Source organism: Colletotrichum gloeosporioides (genome assembly GCF_011800055.1).
Source record: "Colletotrichum gloeosporioides strain Lc1 chromosome Unknown consensus_42, whole genome shotgun sequence".
NCBI lineage: Eukaryota > Fungi > Ascomycota > Sordariomycetes > Glomerellales > Glomerellaceae > Colletotrichum > Colletotrichum gloeosporioides.
This window is the reverse complement of record NW_025544687.1, coordinates 110,492-132,596: the sequence shown is the minus strand read 5'-3', so window position 1 is coordinate 132,596 and position 22,105 is coordinate 110,492. Positions and strand designations below refer to the sequence as shown.

Here is a 22,105-nt window from a genome sequence, read left to right as displayed (position 1 = left end):
TCTTGTCTGATCCCTTCCAAGCAAGCCGTACAGATCCCTCGGGTAAAATCCTCCGCGCGTGGGTGTAAATGTTGTTGTCCGCGGAGGCAGGCTCGAGAAGCGAGTTGATGGGTTTGGAAATATTTTTTTTCTGAACCAAGCTCCACCTAATTTTTTTCGACGGCGGAACTGGGCGCCCCCACTCTAGACCAATTGGCAAGTGGGATGGCTCGGAGCGCGTAAAAACCGTTTCGCCGACTGGCTGAATCCGGTGGGCCCGTGCGCCACTCTCTGCACGGTAATGATGGGGACTGGGACGCCAGGCTGGGACCTGGATGCTTCGAGTGCAGTGTTTGGCCGAGTCCTAAGCGTAATATCCACGACCGCAGCTGTCTCCGTTTGCGCCTCCACAACACCGGCGTCACCTCTACAGCTCTCTTGCATCGAGCATCAGCAAGCAATATCCAACGTCAAGATGGAGGGTCTTTTCTTCAACGTCAACAGCGGGTAGGTCACCAGCAGACCATGGCGTGTGGCGTTGTTACGCTCGTCGCTGATCATCCTACAGCTTCCTCGAGGGCATTGTCCGTGGCTACAGAAATGGCCTCCTTACAAGCTCCAGCTACAGCAACTTGACCCAGTGCGAGACCATCGATGGTCAGTATCAGCACTCCATCTGATGCGATGACATTCTGACTCGTTTCCAGACCTCAAGCTGCAGCTTGGCCCTGCCTATGGCGACTTCCTCGGCAACCTCCCTCCCAACCCCTCGACGTCAGCCCTGGCCGCGAAGACGACCGATAAGCTCGTCTCCGAGTTCCGTTATGTTCGAGCCAACGCTACTGGCACTCTCGCCAAGTTCATGGACTATCTCACCTACGGCTACATGATCGACAACGTCGCCCTGTTGATTACCGGCACCCTTCACGAGCGAGATACCCGTGAGCTTCTCGAGAGATGCCATCCCCTTGGCTGGTTCGAGACCATGCCCGTCCTGTGCGTCGCAACGAACATCGAGGAGCTGTACAACAGTGTCTTGATCGAGACGCCTCTTGCAGCCTACTTCAAGGGCAGTCTTAGCCACCAGGATCTCGATGAGCTCAACATCGAGATTGTCCGCAATACCCTGTACAAGAACTACCTCGAGGACTTCTACAACTTTGTCAACACGCACCCTGAGATGTCCGGCTCGCCCACCTCCGAGATCATGTCCGAAATCCTCGAGTTCGAGGCCGATCGCCGTGCCATTAACATCACCCTCAACTCCTTCGGTACCGAGCTGAACAAGTCCGACCGTAAGAAGCTCTACCCCAGCTTCGGCAAGCTGTATCCGGAGGGCACCTTGATGCTCTCTAGAGCAGATGACTTCGAAGGTGTCCGCCTGGCTGTTGATGGTGTCTCGGACTACAAAAGCTTCTTTGAGGCCGCCGGTCTTGGTGGTGGCCCCTCTGGACCCGGCAACATGGGTGGCGGCTCCAGCGCCGATGGCAGGAGCTTGGAGGATATGTTCTACCAGAAGGAGATGGAAATTTCCAAGAGCGCCTTCACCAGACAATTCACCTTTGCCATTGTTTACGCCTGGGTGAGGCTTCGTGAGCAGGTAAGATCTTCCGGTTACTATACCTGGAACCTCAACTGACGTACCACAGGAAATCCGAAACATTACTTGGATCGCTGAGTGCATAGCCCAGAACCAGAAGGACCGGATCGGCAACTACATCAGCGTTTTCTGAGTTTGGTGTTTCCCACTGTTCTGTTAAGTTTTGTAGAATACCAGTGTTTCATCGTTTCAATGGCAGGTTCATCACGGCGCAAGGAGGCAGCTCAGGTTCATGACGGGGAGATCAGCATCTGTACCGATCGCTATATTGTACATAGAGGACAATTACAAGTCTGAGTTTTACAAGTCTTCTATCTTCATTCCCTAGAAGCTGATCTGCTCCTGCCAGGTTGCTGGTGACAGACCCAGCTTCTCCAGCATGCTTGTCCACCTCTCACTGCCTCTCTCCTTCTTCTCCATGTACCTCATCAACCTCTGCCTCCGGTGGCACAGCACTCTCAAATTCCTCTTGTTGTGCTTGTCTTTGTATCCGCGGTTCTGGCCCAGCTCCTTGGCCAGCTTCCTGATCTTGGCCGTCAGGATCGCAATCTGCACCTCTGAGCTTCCTGTGTCGGGCCCGGCTCTCTCGGGCTTCGGGGGAGCGTTGGGGTCGGCGAGGGCCGACTTTGGCTTCTGTCTCAGGACTTTGTCGGTGTTGTGACGTCCAAACTCTTCCACGCATCTCTTGATGTTACTGTGCAGAAGGATCTTGGAGTTGGCGTTCTCCAGAGAGAGAATGCGGTTCAGAATCTCCACCACCTTAGCATGGTTCTTCTCGTGCTCCTGCTCCGCCTGTTGCTCTTTGACGGGGTCTGCCGTCTCGGGGTTGTCGCTCTTCAACGGCTTCGTGAGGGTGTACGCCTTCTGTATCACTTGTTCCAGCTCGTCGCGGGTGACCAGGTGGTTGAGCAGTCCCGGTGTTGTCGGAAGCGCATGGCCTTCGGCGATGATTTTGCCCTTTCCGTCCTTGATATCGGGTGTCTTGGGCGCTTGGCCGGCCGAGTCGAACGATTCGACAAAGGGAGATGGGATGCCATGGATCGGGTCGCCCCAGTTCGCGTCCTTCTCCGCCTGGATCTCAGCCTGCCTCTTCACGTTGGCGGCCTTGCGCTGCTGCGCCTGCTGGTATCGGTACGGGTCTGACTTCGCCTTGCGCTTCCGCTCCCTAAGGGAGAGGTTGGCGGTTTGGACCACGGGGAGGAAGCTCGGGGTTGCTGGCCTCATAGCTGGGCGCAGGCACACTATCTCGAGCAATTAGCCGTCGGTTCACGTCCTTCACACATTGAATCGCAGCTGGAGCTTACGGCTAACGGTGCCTAGCCGTTGCAGGCTCTGTAATCTGGGAGGCATGGCGGCGACAGTTCCCCTTCAACACGATCATCGGCGTGGAGGGTCGCCATAAAATTTCCAGCCTCAATGGCCCCGTCTTCCAATCGCTCGAAAGGGTGGGGCCATAATCCATACTCGGCCTAGTGCGTATCATCACGTGCCGGGAGAACCAGCTGCGACCCCAAGTCCGGCTAGTCCCGGTTCGGCTAGCGCGGTCAGGGCAGGCGAGCGCGCACACTTCTCTGAATATTGCCTGGAACTTTTTTCCTCACGAGAAGCTCTTGATCGAAAATACTCCTCCATCACCACCAAGTCGCCCCTCGTCACCCCCGTGGAAGATCGACCCAAATCGCCCAAGATGGCTCCCGCTAACCTGCCCTCGGTCTTCAATGCCACTTCCCAGGACATTGAGATGCTGCTTGCAGCTCAAGCCCACCTGGGAAGCAAGAACCTCCAGACTCACATGGAGCCCTACCTCTGGAAGACCCGCGCCGACGGTGTCAACGTGATCAACGTTGGCAAGACCTGGTAAGAAGAAACCGATCCGAGACGACGAGCTTGCGACGCAGGAGGGAAAATCATACACCAAAATTCTTTCCTTGGCCTGTTTGCGCGCGCATCAGCAGCGATTTGCAGCATTCGCTGACTTTTTTGCGCCAACCTACAGGGAGAAGATTGTCCTGGCCGCCCGCATCATCGCCGCCATTGACAACCCGGCCGACATTTGCGTCATCTCCGCCCGTCCCTACGGCCAGCGCGCTGTCCTCAAGTTCGCTTCCCACACCGGTGCCGTTGCCATCGCCGGTCGCTTCACCCCCGGTTCCTTCACCAACTACATCACCCGTTCCTTCAAGGAGCCCCGCCTGATTATCGTCACCGACCCCCGCACCGACGCCCAGGCTATCAAGGAGGCTAGCTACGTCAACATCCCCGTCATCGCCCTCTGCGACACCGACTCTCCCACCGAGTACGTCGACGTTGCCATCCCCACCAACAACAAGGGCCGTCACTCCATCGGTCTCGTCTGGTGGATGCTCGCCCGTGAGGTCCTCCGCCTCCGCGGCACCATCTACAACCGCGAGACCCCCTGGGACGTCATGGTTGATCTGTACTTCTGTATGTGTTTCTCGCTGTTTATGACAAAGGTGCTGGACAATGGCTAACCGAGTGCGCGCTTGCGCCGTAACAGACCGCGACCCTGAGGCCGAGGCCGAGGACAAGGTTGAGGAGGAGAAGCTCCCTGGCGTTGAGGAGGAGGGCCCCGCTGCCATCGAGTCCGGCTTCCCTGCCGCCGGTGGTGACTGGGACGCTGCCCCTGCTGCCGCTGGCTTCACCGGTGCCCCCGCCGCCACCAACTGGGACGGTGCTGAGGGTGACTGGGCTGCCGCTGGCGCTGCCGGCACCGCTGGCGACTGGGCCGGCGAGGCCTCTGCCGCTGCCGCTCCCAAGGAGTCTCAGTGGTAAACTTCCTGATATTGCGGTGTCGGTCAGGTAGTGGACCAAACGAAAGGGACTTCGGACAATGACAAACCAAAAAGACAAAACGAACACGAGAAAAAGATCCCTCCCTTGAGTGTGGGATTGAAAAAGCGATTCGTCAAAACACTTGCAAAAATGGTCGGCGGGAAAACACAGCAATGGTCATGGAAAAATGGTAGATACGTCTTCCCGGAGTTGTTTATGATTGCTGGTAGCATCTTGGGGCAAAGGGTTCAAACTCGGCCGCACTAATGAGGGAAAGATACTCGAACCAAATCCGTGATATAGTCTATACTCTGGATTGTGCATGTATTGGGGGAGAGGGAAAGCCCTGTGGGCCCAGTAGGGGTGGACTTGATCGTTATCCCGCCCTTTTACTCTTCGAGGCTTCTGGTTGATGAAGAACTCGCATTGCAAAATACCACAACCGTCGTTGGTCTCTCACCTGCGCTTCCACATGTGTTTGAGTGGTGACGTGACTTCGGTATCCTCCATGAACTGTCCTGAACGCCCACGTCCTGTCATCCATCTGCTGTTCTCTGTAAGCCATCTCACTGCCGGTATTGGCATGCCAAACATTCGTTCCAATGCGTCGATCGTAACAGTCTACCGAGAAACAAAAAGATCAGACCAAAATCCGCCGATCTGGCAGGACGAATTTTCCCAGCTAGCCCTTGGTTTGTCAAGCGACATCTTGAAATCCGTTCCCAACCAAGACGGCTTAAAGGCAGCAGAAAGGCGAGCCTAAGGCGGCTTGTTGTCTATGCCGGTCATCTCCTCGGTCATCTCCTTGGTCGCGTTTCATGATTGGACAGTTGTGGAAGTAACAATGGTTGTTGGCGAGTGGTAACCGGATCACTACACGCGTATGACTTGCAAGGGGCCACCAGAAGAGTCACGAATGGGAGTAGCATTATTAATTTTGGAAACATTTCTCTGATTTACTCGCCTAGAGTATAAATCTAACATGCAAGGGGGTATTGAACGTTCGTCGCTCAAGAGACAAAGCCCTGAGCCTAGGAAGCCCGACATCTTCGTTCCGTCCCAAAAGTCCCATTTCCTAACAACTCCTTGTGCTTGCCTGATCGCTCGCTCGCTCGCTCAAATGACGCTGAGTTGGGGTATAGACTGCCATAAGTATCTATGTGCATGTTTGGGCCTACCATGGCCACCTCTTACTTCACCCTCCAATCCGAGCCGTGTATGCTCTTGTGATATCTTGTTAAAATTAACAGTACAGGGTATATTTCCACTACCTCGAGGATGCCACCTCAAGTAGGGTCGTGTAGAACGACGATCGCTGAAAGAAGCCTTAAACGAAGGTGTAGTTTGGGTATGTGCTTGTTATACAGGTTTGGGGAAGGAAACGTGAGCGAAGGTCGTGATCCGTAAGAAGCACATGTACAAAATCCGGGTATCTTTCGATGGTCGTAATTGCCTTATAGGCTCCGTCATTATGAAAATGACGTAATTAAGTAATAGATGCCGCGAGCAGTGCCAATGTTGGCCTACTCTAGGCGGTGAGAGTGTTTGCGAATCTCTTCGTCGCTCAAAGCACTCATCCAGAGGCAGCGCTCAGTGATGCCCTCAACAGGCTGGAATTCGTACAGAGTACTGGCCTCCAGTAGCCTAAGTAATGTCTTGACAATGGTAGCCGAGTACCTGCACCTCTCAAAGTTGACCAGAGGGGCGGTTGTCGGCGAGCTAGCAATCTCAGACGGCCGCTGCGCGTTGAATAGAAGATCATGGGTGTAGATGCCGACGAATGGGATGCAACCATCGTCTGAGCCTCCCTCCATCTCCGCACGCAAGTTGTAGAAGTTTCGTGTGGGGGAGATAAGACCCTCGAGTTCTTGCAAAGTTTTCATATCGTAAGGCGGTACCATGGCCCAAGTTCTCGTCAACCGCGACACCTCCATCGACGTGAGAGCAATGGTGATTTGGCTCATGGTGGCAAAGTTGCGGTAGCGGCGGCAGTGAGCTGCGATGTGAATGAACTTGATGATACAGCGCGCCCGCTCTTCAATGTTCTGGGTCAGCACAATCTCGCTGCAGGCCCACTTGACCATGATGTTGAAGCGAGCGATGACTACTTCAACGCCATGAGCATCTGTGTTCCGGAGAAAGTCAACCCAAGACCTGGAGTCATTGTTGGTTGCGTTCTTCCAGCCCATCTCGATGAGCTCTTTCCAGTCAATCTCGTTCAGAGCGTCCTTTTCAATGAGAGTGAACTGCTGGGCCAAGATCTCTGAATCGAAGGCAAGGATGAAGGGCAGATGTACCGAGAATCTCAATGACGACTCTCGCTCTTCGTCAGGTATCTTTGGCTGCCCGCGCAAGGCCTCCTTCGTACCAGTGGGATCAGCAGGGGAGTTGAGGTACAAAGCATCAGTCGGAGTTGCGTCGGGAGTTAGCGGCAGGGGCTTCCGTTGGAAGACTTGACTCTCGCGGAGCTCCGGGATCATGGCAGCTTCAGGCGACATACGAAGAGCCTGGACGAGTGTCATTGGCGGCGAGGGAGGATTTTGGCTGTCAACAGGGCTAACGACTGATTCTCGCAGAGGACGAGGGTCGAACTCCAAAATCGAGGCGCTGCGATGTGACTTGGGCGCCTGCGGCTTCGGTGCGACAAACTCGTCTGCTTCGACAACCTCTGCCGAAAGCTCGGAAGATAGGTCGGAAACATTGTCGTCCTCTCCATCACTATCGTCCTCCAGGAATGACTGCTCGCTCGGCGGCGCCTTTGTGTCACCTGACTTGATCTTCTCCATACTCTCTGTCTTACGAACGAACTCGTAGGAAGAATGATGGGATCCAGTGTCCTCCATGGGACGAGGTGTCACAGCCGGCGTGATATCGTCGTCTGGTCCCTGAAGAATGGACATATTGGTCCACTCGCGAACGCTTGCCTTGCTCTGGCCGTCATCTGAGAAATCTCGTTCCAAAAGGGGGATCGAACAATACGATCCTCCCGACTTTTCGGATAGGAACGAGCCTGTTTCTGTGGGCGGTCGTTGAGGAATATCAAGGAAACTTGCATGTGCATCAGGTCCCTCTTGATGCTGGTGAGTCGGGATCGCATCTCCAGGCAAGACATGCAAGTGCCGGTTTTGTCTGCCCTGCTTGGGTGATCCTTCCATGTCATTCTTTGCCACCATCTCTGCGATCACACCTGGAAGAGGGGTGTTGGCGGGCTCCATGGACAGCTTGAATGTTCTCTTCTCGTACTTGCCCTCCAGCTTAAGTAGAGCCGACTCAACTCCGCCGTCATCGTCAGCATCGTCTGGAATTTGTGCCAGCTTTTGTGCCTCCGCCTCGAAAGATGGACGCATGATTGGTTTAGACGAGTGTGTGCTGAACAGAGAAACTTGACGTTTGGCTGACGGTTCTGCCAGGGCCCCGAGCGAGAAGGTTTCCGCGTTGTCCTGGTGGGAAAACTCGCTAGAGACGACGTCGACGAAGGCACTGGTATCATGGTTCGAGCTTTGCAGATAGGAGCTTCGCATAGACTCCGAGTACGTCGTGAGGGAGCCAGCAGACCGCGACTTACGCAGTGGGAAGGCGTCCAAATCGCCGACATTATTTACAGCTCGCAGGTCACCGCCGGGGCGTCGTCTCAGGATGCGGAGAGGTTCAGGCACAGGACTGGGCTCGTCCTCGTCAGAAATCGAGTTCTCCGAGTAAGTCGTCGCATCGAAGCTCTTCACTGTCGAGCGTGGGTTGAAAGCACTTCCGAAAGAGGCAGCACGTCGGGGAATCGTAGCAGAATCAAGGGAGCGATTGGTCCTGCTCGACTTTTGACGAATATGCCTCTTCACGGATCTTCTGAGAGTGGGACGCCTTGAAATCAGTCCTACAGTGTCTGATGCGGGACGATCAGTGTCTACAGAGGGACGTGTCTGACTATCGCCCAGCGTTGCTAAGTCAGGAACGAATGGCGGTAAGGGATCGGCAGATAGAGACGGTCTTATGACATGCTGATTGAGAAGATATGAAGACCGTCTAGGGGTACCCATCAGATGTCCGGGCGGCGTGTTCGGCGGTGTCGGATCAGCTGCAGGCGGCATGAAAGAATCGGCAAAGGCCTCCACGGAATCATTGACTGGAATTGCTCCATGCATTGCGGGAAGAGGGCTGGTCACTGTGTCGTCGACGATGACAATCGACTTGCTCCCGGTGGTAATGGCCATGTCGCTGACAGGTCTAAGGGTGTCATTGTCGTGGATGCTGCTGCCAAAGGCCGACGTGATATGGGCCGCGGAGTAATCCAGGGCTCCATCAGGAAGTGCACTATGCAGCGCTCCGATGGTCGGATTGAGATAGCCGCGTCGTTCAGCATCTGCCGCAGCCTCCACCGCGGCGTCTTCTCGAACAGCCTTCTTGAAGTCCTCCACAATTTCTGCACCCAATAGGTCGAGTCGAACAGGGGGCCGGGTGCCATTCAGTCGTGGTTGAGCTTGCGGGACGATGGCGGTCCCAGGCAGCCGGTTAGTGGTGGCTCCACGGGGTCCAATGGGCGAAAGGTTGATGAAGTTGCCCTGGGTTGGGGAGACGTTCTGTCCTCGCGTGCTGAGCGCACGTCGTACGCTGCCGATCAGCTTCCTCATACCTTGTCCCGACATCGCCGATGCGGTGCTTCTGTGCTCAGGGGGCACTTGGAATAGGGTGGTCTGTCGCTGGTTTTCGCCGCTAAGACTAGGAGACATCATTTCAACGTACGGCTGGCCAGGAGGCATCAAGTTTCCCCTGACGAGACTGCCAGCAAAAGGCAGCGACATGAGAAACTCGGTCTCCTGGAATATCGTCTTTTCCGCTGCATGCTGCTTTTCTCTGAGAGAATCAGTCAGGCTTCCGCTTCTCTTGTGTCCGTGGCTGGGCCTGACGCGCTTCCCGACCAGGGCTCTCGGTGTCGTTGCTACCGGACCAGCACTCGAGTAGACGGAGCTGGATGGTGCTACTGGGTGAGCACCCAACGTAGTATTGCCAGCCGGCTGAGCTCCTCGTGTGGTCTTACCAGGAAACGAGCAGGAAATGACGTCCATGCTCACAATACTAGTGGGTGATGCTGCTTGCGTCCTGTCAAATTCTTGGACATTTTGGTTTTCCGGCGTAGAGGGTCTCTCCAAAATGGGTTGAGAGTCCCCAAAGTGTCCGGCGCGGGAAACGTCTGCGTAGAAGCTGGCTTGCTCCTTGTCCTCTATAATAGGGACGAAGAGAGAATCTAGCTGAGGAGCAGCACCGTCTTGCTCCCAAAATGAAGGGTCCAGGCTGGCGTTTCGATGACCCGCAATGCCACCCGGGGCGATGGGTACGTTCGGGCCCAGGGAGGAATCGAACTCAGGTCCATCCCAAAACTGCGCGCACACACGTCGCCAGCACTTCTTCAGCTCAGCAAGAATCTTCAGTTGAACCTTTCGTCCTCGCGGATCGGTGGAAAGCTCATCAACCATATCGTTCAGCAAGTTGCAGAAAGTCACTCGAAGAGCATACTCGATGACAAAGTCGTCGATGAAGTAGTTGAGGATCCAGTGGCGCATTGCCACGAAGGTGCGAACTCGCACAACCATGCCAATCTCATCATCTCGGCCCAGTGCCCATCTTAGTCGAGCAAGCAACATCCTGAGCAGGTCGGCCGGCTCCAGGAAGGCCCGGTACGTGAGGAAGAAGTCGGATATAAGCTCATAGTCGAGGAAGCTGGGCGAAGTGATTTCAGCCACTAGGCGGGGTGGCGTTGCAGCGGTCACAGCGCCTGTAGACGGCGAGTAGCGAACCAAAGATCGGTCATCGCATGCCGGCTTGAAAGTAAGAGCATCGAACATGGCCGGTTCAATGACCAGATGAGTGGACAGGTAGGTCGAGCGGATGGGGGGCAACCGGGGCGTTGTCATGGGAGCTGGACTGAAGGATACGGCCGGCCCCATGGATTCCAAGGGTGGCAGTCGTATTTGAGGTATCGAAATGGGGGTGGGCTTCCTGGAAGAGAACGACTCTGGTATTCTCGGGGTAAGTTCGCCCGTGGGAGTTCGATGAAGGAAAGAAACGTTGCTCGAGCGGGGAAACTCTTCTGTCGGCGCATAACTCGATCCTCTGAAGAAAGCCGTGCCTCTAGCAGTAAACCGTGGGTTGCCCAATTTCCAGCTTGGAATCTCGATGTCTAGCAAAGGAATGTCGGGAGCGTCCAGATCCTCGGTGGTTTTTGATCGCTTCTCCTCTCCTGGCTTGGAAATGATTATTTTGAAGCCCTCGGCCTCGGAGTTCCTGCTCGTCGCGCCATCATGTGCCGTCGAGTCGGAATGTGCACGTCTATGCTGGGAAGGCCGTGGGGCGTGACTAGGGAAAAAGAGCTTGTTGTTCACCGTTGGAGGAGATGTGGCCGTTGCAGGCGTTGCGGGAGTAGGTGGCGTGGCTGTCCACTGGCTGAGATGAAGATCAGTTGCGTCTTGTTGTCTCTGCTTTTCGGTCAAGGCATCAAGGCCGGCTGTCCCAGGTGGCGTTATGGGAAAAACAAAATTTGGCTGAGGAAACCTCTGGTTGGCGGGCCGCACTGTCGGTCTGTATGTTGTCAGTACGTTTCCGGTCGAAATGCGAGATTGCGCCCAGGTCTCATCATTCCTGCCGCGGCGTGCGGGACCAAATAAACAACGGTCACCGCAACCAGCAAAACAGACACCAGGGGAAGCCCACCTTAAGTATATCCGTCCATTGTTCCCCACGTTGGCAACGGTAAACTGCCTTCCTTCCCGACCAGCGGAGCCTCCATCAGGGGTGATGTCGAACTTATTGTCATCGGCCGAACTGTTGGCCCTCAAACGGCGAGCGGGTGACTGATTCAGATTCCATTCTTCCGACTTCTTCTCAGTCACGGGAACCAACGGCTTCGCCGAGGCGCCTGGCATGCGCATCTTGCTGGTCCATTTTCCCCCGGTAATAGCGCCAGAACCTTCCTTTCCGCCAGCTGACTTGGGCGGCTTTCCAAACCTCGCGCTGCTGAAAATGGGACTTCTCGGACTCAGAGGACTCTGGGGAGGCTGATCGCGATGGGTAGAGCGGGGAGAGTGAGGCGACTGGGGAGAGCGCACGCTGAAGCCGCGTCCAGTTGGCGAGGACAGCGGTTCGGTGGCCTCCATGGCCGCGGCCGGTATCGCGATGATGATTTACAGCTGCGAACAGCAGGTATTGCTCGCTGAAGTGACTGGTCGCAGAGGTGTTTTGGTCAGCATAACGGTGAGACCAAGGGTGGAATGTCGACGGAATGTGACGATGGGCCAGGCGGCGTAGAAAAAGGGTAGTAGTTTGGAGAGAAGTCAAAGCGAAGGGCGGGTTATTTTGCGTCAAGGCTCCAGGCTCTAGGCTCCAGACTCCGGACGACCGAGACGGGTTTTGAGCAGTGGTTCGAGACTTGAACCAAGGGCCCTCACGGGTCCGTGGTGTCCCAAGACCCGAGAGGCGAGTTTAGAGTAGAGGTGGAACGGGGAGGCAGACACAGACGGCGATAGGGAAAGATGGGATCAGGGCGGGTGTGGTGGTAACTCACGTTTTGACGCCATAAAGAAGCAACAACAGCGGCGAGATGGCAGGAGATACGCAAAGCAAAGCAAAGCTCAAAGGCTGCAGGAGCAGAAACCGAGACCAAGACCAAGACCCAAGCACAGGCGTCCAACGGGCATAGTCCACCTCAGAGTAAGGTACCTTGAAGTCGGTCGGTGGAGGGCTGAGGGTTGAGGGCTGATGGGCGCCGGGGAATGGTGGTGCGCTTCGACAGTGACTGGAGGATGCAGATGCTGATGCTGACGCAGACGCAGATGCAAATGGGCGGGCTCGATCGCGCAACGGCCGTCGGTCTATCGGGTTCGTCGGGTGCTGCTGCTGAAGATTAGATATTCGAGGGATTCGGAGAAGCAGATTCGAGGCTGGAAGGAAGGAAGAAATGAAGTAGGATGCCTCAGAAGAGGTGAATTGGGTGAGGAGGGTAAGGTAGGTGAGGCAGACCAACAAGCATTTCGGAATTGGAGGGAAGGGCAGAAGAATAAGCCAGGAATAAGGTAAGGTACCTGTGTACAACGGGAAATGGGCAAGTCCAAGTTCAGCGCGAGGGTGGTGGTCCGTGGGCCTGGCCTGTTGGACGGGACTTGGGACTGCCCTGCCTTGCCTTGTACTCTCATTTTGCATAGGTACCGTACCTTACCTACCGCAGGAGACCTGCAGCAGTGGGTGCTGCCCACTGCCCTGGAGAAGACTTGACTCTGAGGTGTTGTGATACTGTGATACTGGTAGGCACCTAGGTACGTACCGCCGACTGATTGTCAGGCCCAACGTGCCCTGTTCCCTGTCCCTTGCCCTTGTTCCCTCACTGGCGGGTTCGGTGTCTCTCTGTCAGGCGGGAGATCAAGGACAGGGAACAGGAATAAGAAGATGCGGCGGACGAGGTCTTGGAGGCTGGAGGAGCTGATCAATGGGGTGGTCAATGGCATAATGTGATGGTTGGGAACAGCGTGTAATATTCCTTCTACTATTGCTCAATGCGCTGAGAGAAGCAACCGGATGATTGCCCAGAGGTGGGAGGAACATGATCCGGGATGAATACATAGGTTGGTGCAGACACCACGGGGAGACCTGAGCAGGAGGAAGCAGGAGCCAGCCCGGCAGCCAGGAGCAACAACAAACCTAACCTACGCAGTACCTAGTGAGTTGAACATAGGTCAGCACAGGGAGCCTGGACTGTGGACAGGATGGGAAACAGCCTCTGGTCTGGTCTGGAGCAGGAACTGCGGGTGCGCCTCCCAACGGCGGGCAGCGGCGGTTCGCGTGGTTGCTTGGTTGCCCAGTGGGCCACCGTGGTTAGCGGCTGCTAAATTGCACTCGAAGAACGGCACACCAGGTACGTACTCTGTCGGGCTGACCTTTCGGACCCCACCAGCTAATTTTCCAAGCGTTGTGGCTGGTCGGGCCACTGGTCCTGGGATGCCGAGCAAGGGCCAACAACGAGGCACCGCCAACGGGGAGGGGCGAGCCACCCTGTTCAGTGCTGAGAGTTTTGCTAGCGACGTACCGCGCGCACGGTTAGGGCCCCCGGGGCTCCAGTCTTGTGTTTGCAGGGGTTTAAGGTACCTATGGTAGGTAAGGTACAAAGATACCGTACACGGCAAGGGTCCTTTGCACTTGTACCTTCCCGTCCACCACTCCCCCTCGGCCTGCAGTTCCTCCTCCAGTGAGGTGACTACTTCATTTGACTCCTCCAGTTGAATTGCTCAGTCATCCATCGCCGACTGAACGTGGTTACCATCACCATCACCACCACCACCACCACCAACGCACCAATCCAAAAAGACTACCGATGCAGACGCAGATGCAGCAACTACAACCTAGTTCTGCCGTCCGACAAACCACATGGCATTGATGGCATGCACGACCACCACCTATTGCGTATTGCCTGCCACCTTATTGCTTACCTTAAGTACGGATGCACCTTCTTTACAGGCCCTTTAACCTTGATTCTCACGTTGCCGCTGCCGCCGTCGCCGCTGCCTCTTGTACGGGGATGAAGATGAAATCGGATCCGAGAAAGGAGAAACAAATCACGCGAGGTGCCTGGTCTGATCTGGGTCCATCATCTGAGGAAACAGCAACAATGCGCAATACGTGCACTGTTCTGTGCCAGGCTTTGGACACCATCCCGTGACGAAATATCTCGCCCTGCCCCGAATGCTTCACCTTTTGCGAAATGCACTGTTCGGTGCCAGGCACCATGCCGACCGGGGTCCTCCAGAAACATCTGAAAAGAAGAAACGAGACGGCAATGGCAGGCGGTTGTTTGCCATCCTTCCACCTGTTCTCTGACGCAAGGAGTGTTTCCTGAGCCTGCCAATGGACCCCCAACGTCAACACCACCTGCAACCTTACGCAGTACCTTCCTACTGATACTGCGTAGGTACGGACACCATCAGTCGAGACCCTTTTTTCCGTCATTGCCGTCGCCCTCGCTCTCCTTCGCCGTCGCCCTCTCCTCTGCCATGGCCGCCACATCTTGGAATCTCCCATTGATGTCATCTTCTGCATCCAACCTCCCGGTCGCACGAAGCGAGGCGGCCGAGACCAAGCGAGACAAGAGGACGGCACAAACCCCAGCATTTGACAGGGCAACCTCCAGATCCAGCACCCAGCCGATCAAAACTGGACGCCTCTCCGCTTCGCTCCCTTCGCCAACACCAACCAATACGTACACCAGTGCCCATGTCGCCATGCACCGCTCTCCCGGCCCTGTCTCTGTCTCACGCGAACCGACGACCTTTCATCGCTGTCTCTTGCACCAAAATGGGGCTCAAGAACCTGCCCTGGGTCTCTGCAATTGAACCGCACTGAAACGCACACCACTCGAGCATCGTCAAAAGGTCCTCCTTGCTCAACCAAAATGATCCATTCTGCGTCCGAGTCCTAATTAATCCACAACAACAAACGCACATCCCGCGCTCACCGTTCCCCAAAACCACGACCGTGTGTCAATCCACCTCGCTACGAGCCGCCGTGTTGCGCAATTGTCGTGGATGGATACCCTGCACCACGCCTAGGCTGCTCGGTATTTACAGAGTACAAGTATTTCCTATTTGTGCCAGATTACGGATACAGCCATTGCTTCTGCTGCTGTGTGCCGAAACGGAGGGACGGCACAGAGGCACAGAAGAGGAAGACTCCGGATCACGATGCGCGTGAAACTCGCAGCATGCTGTAGCAGCGCTACTCACCGGTTCTCTGCATTTGCCTGTGCCTCTGTCGTTTCCATGCACGCTGCAGCGTTGTCAAGCCCTTCCCTGGCCAATCACCATCGCAATGTGCCCCTCGCCGTGATGGCTGCCCGCTTAACCGGCTCTGATTGACGGGCCACGCCGCCGCAAACAGCACAGATACGGGTACCTGAGATGGCCTCGACAGAAACCTCCCAGAACACTCACGGAATGTCCTCTAGTCAAGGATATTGGTTAGGGCTGTGTGCCCAGAATCAGATGAAGGGGGGCTCCGGAAAGGGGAAGGAGGCCTGCACGAGATGCACTCAGATCACATTGCCTGCAGCGCACACAACGGTCCTCTTGGTATTTCTTGTATAGAAGTACCTTCCTTCGTCATACCAAGTATTCGTACTCGTCCTTCTGATGCGCGTCGCTTTGGTGCTATGCCACACCATTAGCAGGAACAAACAAAACTCAACAATGGAAATCTGCCCGCGATTGCGGCTTCTCCGCAGAGAACTGTTCATCTGATGATAGACAGAAACGGGCTGGCGCCAGAGTCGCGCGCCAAAGAATTTGCACGTATGCGATGTGAGCCATCTTCAGACGAGGCATTCGGGCATGGAGATCTGCAATCCCTCCTAGTCCTTTGTCGCCGCTGCCACGAGTTTGTCGATCCATGATCACTCGCACAATACAAGGTTCTTTGGCTGGACCGGAATCCAAGACACGACGTACACTTGCAGATGAGACGCACAAAGGATTGCAGGGCTCGACGAATTTACCCCCTCAGTGTTTATCCCGAGGACGCACCCCGCCCTTCTGACACTGGTGATTCAAAAGGGCAAAAAGGGATGCTGAGCTACCCCTCAGGCACCCTGGACTGTCACTCCGAACCCGCGTGGCATCCGTCGGCCATCCACTGAGAGAGTCCGAAAGAAGGGACGGAAACACCCCGCAGACGCGCAGCAACGGGGTCGGCTAACAAACCTTTTCCCTGGTTTTCGGTCAATGACAACTGCAGTCTTCTCGACAACTTGACACACTGCAGAACACCGACATCCACACCAAGGTACCGTCGACATGGTGGTCTCAAAATCCAGTTGTCTTCCGAAGAAACCAATGGGCCATGACGAAGCTTCAATTGTGTGTCTCAGTGGGACTGACGACACCAACGCGTCGTCGGTCCAAACGTGCGTGGAGCTAAATAAGGAATGGCAGGGGTCATGGAAGGAGTTGGTCGCACCCACGACGTGTTCCAGAATACCTTTGAGCTTGGCCACGAGAATCCATCGTCGATTTGTGGCGTGTCCTTTCACGATACAGGGCTCACAGCAGTGAGCAAAGCGCGTCTTGCAATTGATTCACTGTTCGCCGGCTGTTGACGGGTCTCGAGAACGCAGTGCCCCCGCCCGCTGGGATTCCTTTAATATCACACTTTTAAATGACCAGAGACCAGGATCGGAAATTGTTGCAGGGGTTGGCGACACCAGCCACTGGCAGCCACGCGAGAATCTCTTTTTCAGGTGGTCCCGTTCACCTTCACCGGGCTTCCCCTCCTCGTCATCCTTCCAGATTCCCCGGCCTCTGACCGTCCAAACCGCGGCGACCGGAGCGGAACACCAACCAACAACCCTGTGGCCTTGTGGACTCGTTGCGAAAAAGCGTCTTCGCTGGGCTGACCGCTGAAGCTGCTGTACGTGACGGGCTTGAGATATGAAGACTTAGAGTCGAATTTCTCTGCTCTCCACCAGCGCCCGCCAGCGGACGCCAACAATCAACGGCTTCACGCCATTACAAATTCTGCGTTCCGGGAAGTGGATTAAGGCGGCGCCCGAATTTCGCACACTCCGACCAGACTGTCGACGTTCGCCACGCCTGTTTCCGTCCAAATTTTGCCTTCTCAGACTGCACGGGTTTGCCAGCTGGGTCAAGATTTGCTACGCCATGCGTCGAAGAGGGTCGAAAAGAAAATTCAGTCGTCTCCATCTAAGGGATCGGAGCCAAGGTTGCTTCCACCATCGACTGTTGTCAATGCCATCAAGGCGTTGAGCACCTCGGCCCCGAAAGATCTTATTTTAGCAGCGTCTGCTAGCCGGTTGTTCATAGCTCGGTCTAGAAGCGCAATGAAGGGTACTACCGCCGTCCCGCTCTGCAATGCTGTAGCAACGCCATCGGTGCCAATGCCAACTTGAGTACGAGGCTTAGAGGCTCAACAAGTCTGTGACCGATTTTCGGGAAAACGCCGGAGTTGATACAAGTCGTGACCGGACGGCGTGTTATCCGGTATTGAACCTCCGACTTCAACGGTCAAGAGGCGAGGAAGCACAAGTTGCTGCAGGTCCCGGGGCTACGGCCAACAGCGACGTGCGAAGAGAGTCGACCGCTAATCCGTCATATGATCTCGCTGCCATGTCAAAAATATCACGCACATTATTTTCCCGGTACGTGTGGGATTGCGATGCAGATAAGCCTAGAGCATCTGGTAGACTGTGCTAGTGACTCGCGCGAGAGCTTCGCGTTGCTGATCTCAATGCCCAACGCCCAACCTGGAGAAAACACAGATGCTGCACAAGGATGAGGATCTCATTTTTCTGGATCGCCTCTTGCATGCAGGTATTTGCGGCGTTATGGCCCGAAGTGTTGGAGGCTGACCCTGACAGTGCCTTGTGGCGACCAATTCACTGGCTCGGATGTCTTCCAGAGACTCCAGCTGAGGTTTCCGCGAGTCAAGCGTCATGAACATATGGAGAATGCTACATTCAATTCAGCTCAGCTCTCGAATACAGCTTTCCATGTATCTTGCTTGCATTGTCATCCATTTCATAACGTCATTGCATAATCAAGTCAGCGATTCTCAATTTCTGATCGCCGTACACTACGTCTTGAACCAACAGCAACTGGGGTTCCGCCGTCGACCGACTCACATCCCATAACCAGGATAGTGGGAAACATCACTAATTTCAATAGACTCATCGTTGCCTGGTTTGTCGCCAAGTCATCACATCTCATATTGAAGCTTCATCGGCACAGATCCGGTCTTCCGCGGCCTCCAGCGAGACGGACTTCGTTGCCAGGCCAAACATCCGTTGCTCGTCCCTACTAGACTCAGCAGGCTTCAACTGCGTCTGCTCTCCGCTCAGGCATTGCAAACGAAAAAGTTGAGCTTAAGGGCAAGGCAGGACCCTTGAAGCCCGTAGCAAACAAGCTGCGAACTGGTCGTCCCCCAAGGTTGAACCCCCCACCCGGAGGTTTCGGCATTGACTAGTGACTTCCATCCGGTCGCCTGGCGCCATCATGCCGTCTTTCTACTTCACATTGGCATCACAATCAGACTACGCGGCAGCGATAACCTCCTGGCTAATACAGGTGGCACATATTACCCCTCGACCCTTGGAACCAACCTTGATCCTGCTCCAAATCTGCACGTCGCAAACGAGTGTCACCCCGTCTCGATCCTCCGACGAACATCAGCTCCGAAATCACCTCAGCCGGGTTCGTCGAAGTGATTCCTGCGGCACAATGCTCTCCTGGAGTTGCCCTCGCTCAGTGCTCGCTCGTCCAATATCCGGATCCCGGAGCATTGGCCAACTGCCAAACCATCTTGTCACTTGGGTTTGAACGACATCAGGACTCCGCCTTCCCGGTATCCTGGATATGCCCTGGCGCTCGCCTACGAGCAGTGGCCCAATCTCATCTGTGAAGCCTGTCGGCAGGGGCAGCACCGACAGAAACCTATTTCTCAGGACCACAATTGCCGCAAGAACAAAGTACGCTCCGCTGAGTGATCCTGTTACTGGTGCCGCTTGCAACCGCAAGTTGCACGCGGGTCTTCGCGTTGCTTCCCTGACCAAACCATGGACAGAAATCCCTTGCCCAAAGCTTTCTCCTGCATGCTGCACTCGAGTTGCTCCGTCTGCTGTCGCCCGTCGGTCACTATCCGAACGACAAGCGCAGCCGTACGGTTTCTTCAGCACTCCGACCCTGTTATTGACCGACCAGTCGCTCTCACGGTGACATCCTCCATCCCGGCAGACTGCAGCTGAGTGGTAGCAACAGACGCAACACCCGCCCTCTGCGATGACAGGTGGGGGTATCGCGAAAGTATCAGCCAGCCGCGGGGTAAACGCACGTGTGAGCGAAAATGTGCTGATGCCAGTCACACAATCACACCGTCTTTCCTTTATCTCGTCCATCTAAGATCTTATATCAATCTCGAGTATTGGTCCAGCGGCCCACCGTCGTGGCAACAGTGGCGGGAGAATGTGGCGGGCGGTCTTGCCTCTGCCCTGGTCACCGTTACAGCGAATGTCACGCAACAGCCACCACAGAATGGAGGCCTTGCTAACCACGCGAGCCGAAGCATGGGATGCGTCAATCTGCCGCCCGCTGGATTGATTGGGGCCTATATGCCGCGTGCCTTGCTTTCTGTCTCTCTGTCAAGGACGGGTCCCCCGCCGTTGAGAACTCTAAACGAGACCTGTCAGGAAACTAATTCGGGGTGCTGAAGGTCGAGCGGGTTGATATTGACACCTATATTCGCCGGCAGATCGCTTTAATAACGTCAAGGGCCGACGAGTCTATTCGAGACCCGGCCGGAGTCGACGACATTCGAGCAAATCACACAACTCGTTTGCGGCCGGCGGCGACGGCCTAAGCGGCGCATCCATCCATCTGCACGCGCGCTTTGACCCGGCCCTGCGCTGAACCCGCCTTGTCTCAACGGCCTGCTCATTGCCGGCATCACATATGCAAGGCCAGATGATTGCAGGTACGCTCACCAGAAGCGCTCCACCCTGTGGTAAGTCCTCGTGGTGGGCACAACCTGCATACGCCGTAACAAGAGCCGAAATCAAATAGATGGGGCGCGCTTCTGCGAGTCGACGACGTTGCGAAGACGGTTTAAGGTTGTCGAGTATGTTGCCCTTGTGTGATGGATTAGCCGCGAGTTGCACGCTTTTTACGGCTCACCGCTTGTGTGTCTTGCGCCCTTTCGCACCCACAGGTCATGCTGGCGACTGCTGCGGGTCTGCCGTGCATGAGCGATGGCACGCTTGCGTACTGGGACCTTCCGCTTGGGGTACAATGGTCGTGTCTAGACTCTGCGAAAACGGGGCTGTCGATGATCTTGACCTCATGGGACAATGAGTGGTTCAGATGCCGAGATGTTCGGATGGAAGATGCTGATGGTTGTTTGAGGTCTCGTCGTCGTTTCGAACTTCGAGGCGGGTCTCAGCTTCGTGAGACCTCGCGATTGAACTTGGCCTGCTGTCTTCATTCAAATTTAATTTAGCATGGTGAGCTCAGAGAGCTCTACTGATGTAACTCTTCTCACCAATGGATTGTGCTTCAGTAAGGATAGAACACTTCTCGTTCCATGATGCCGCGCAAGATGTAGAAGACGATGATGGACCGTTCACCCATCTCATAGCCAAAGACATGGCCACTGTCGTTGTGCAGTGGTTCTTGACTATGGGGCTAGTGATTCCTCAAACCTACTAATCTGCTGTGTTAACGAAACAACACTGGAGTTTGTTGGGTTGGGCTAGAAATTGGACATTGGTCATCGTGATGAGCCGAGTCGCCCAATCGAGAGCAATTTCCATTGCTTTTTGGCTTTTTCAGTCAGAGCTACTCTATGCCATGCCCTTTTTCAAGCTGTTTGTTTGCAGCATCGCACGAGCCCGTCATGGAGACAAGTCCGCAGGCTTGTGACACCAGCGCGAGATGGCAAAAGTCTGGCTGTGGTAGGGGGCAAGACTATGGACCCCAAACACCTACATAAGTTCATGATATATCAGACAGAAAGAAGCACCGCAATTGTGACGCTCTTCGAGATCACATTGGATCCTGTGGAACCGTCAGTTGCAATCTCATTTGTCTTTGGCACACTGTCCACATTGGAGTATGCCTTCGGACAGGGTTCCAGAAGCCTGATGTGTTTTCCATCATCGCTATCTTATTCTCGACCAAATACGCGTCTGTAACTGATAGAGCCAAGGGTGAGTTGAGTCTGTTTGAGTAGCACAGTCCGCCACCATCACCTCCTTGGGCAGGCTTACTTTCTCTGGCTGAACATGTCCACTTCAGAGTTCACGCAACTGGCGAACCACGTATTGCCGGGCTTTGGCCTGCGTCAGTATTGGTCTTTTGTACTTGCGACGGCTACCTACTTGACAACTTCAAGGCCTGGATTGACGACCTTTAAGGAGTGGCTGCTCTACTGGCACTCGACTAAGAGGGATTGGAGAATGTCCTATCGCCGTCTTTTGTATTTAAGTTGGTCAGAGGCCTGTGTCTTTGCTACAAGCCACAAAATGACTAGAAGGAATTCACGTAGTCAGCCGAGGACTGCCAAGCAGGTTAACGTCGTGCACAGCGTCTAAGAGTCTTGTGACAACTGAGCATACTGACGCCGGGTCTTTGTTCAGTCAGTTCTAGCCTGAGGCTTTTCTACGTCCTTATACGGGCGAATAGCCTGCCACGGATGGACCGTCTGGCCGGTCTGATACTAATCGACTCAGCTTCCAGCTCTCAGGCGTCCTGTCCAACAATTCACGGCGCGGATCAAGGTCCAAACTCTACAGGCGAGAAGAGCGAGGTATTGGGAAGACGGCGGCCTCGACTTTCTGGTGCGGGAGGACACTATTAACGTACCTAATTCGTCTGTTAGTAAATGTATTAGAGAGAAGAATACAATCCAGAGCACAATGAGGGACTCCAAACGTTACTTTGACACGATGGGGACAAGACCATGAAGCTCTATCCTGTCTACAAACTTCGGAGCCTTGACGAAAGATAATGATCATTAAGGGGTAGCTCTAGCGTCCAACTTCAAAGCACCACGTTCAATCCTTTTCGATCGCTCCCCTCTCTTCTCCCTTTACAACAGTTCTGGGTGTGCTCTAATACGTGCATTTAGTCTATGGAAGCACAATGGAGATAGGGATGTTTGCCGGATAAAGTAGCAACGTGGAAGCGCCGTCGACATGTAGCC

The 22,105-nt window shown here is 54.9% G+C and overlaps 4 protein-coding genes across 4 annotated transcripts; 2 read left to right on the top strand and 2 right to left on the bottom strand.

The window, feature by feature from the left end:
* Window positions 1-280: 280 nt before the first annotated feature.
* GCG54_00002802 (V-type proton ATPase subunit d) lies at window positions 281-1,712 on the top strand (the record flags this gene model as incomplete). Its single annotated transcript, XM_045402885.1, has 4 exons — window positions 281-486; window positions 548-636; window positions 687-1,579; window positions 1,629-1,712. 4 exons carry the CDS (start codon window positions 281-283, stop codon window positions 1,710-1,712), a joined length of 1,272 nt encoding a protein of 423 aa, XP_045264616.1.
* Window positions 1,713-1,903: 191 nt separating this feature from the next.
* GCG54_00002801 (30S ribosomal protein S15) lies at window positions 1,904-2,929 on the bottom strand (the record flags this gene model as incomplete). The annotated part of the gene is made up of 2 exons (XM_045402884.1): window positions 1,904-2,820; window positions 2,884-2,929. 2 exons carry the CDS (start codon window positions 2,927-2,929, stop codon window positions 1,904-1,906), a joined length of 963 nt encoding a protein of 320 aa, XP_045264615.1.
* Window positions 2,930-3,266: 337 nt separating this feature from the next.
* On the top strand, window positions 3,267-4,372 carry GCG54_00002800 (40S ribosomal protein S0; the record flags this gene model as incomplete). The annotated part of the gene is made up of 3 exons (XM_045402883.1): window positions 3,267-3,436; window positions 3,576-4,024; window positions 4,098-4,372. 3 exons carry the CDS (start codon window positions 3,267-3,269, stop codon window positions 4,370-4,372), a joined length of 894 nt encoding a protein of 297 aa, XP_045264614.1.
* Window positions 4,373-5,895: 1,523 nt separating this feature from the next.
* On the bottom strand, window positions 5,896-11,514 carry GCG54_00002799 (Guanine nucleotide exchange factor LTE1; the record flags this gene model as incomplete). The annotated part of the gene is made up of 1 exon (XM_045402882.1): window positions 5,896-11,514. The coding sequence occupies one exon, from the start codon at window positions 11,512-11,514 to the stop codon at window positions 5,896-5,898; it is 5,619 nt and encodes a 1,872-aa protein (XP_045264613.1).
* Between the last annotated feature and the right edge of the window lie 10,591 nt (window positions 11,515-22,105).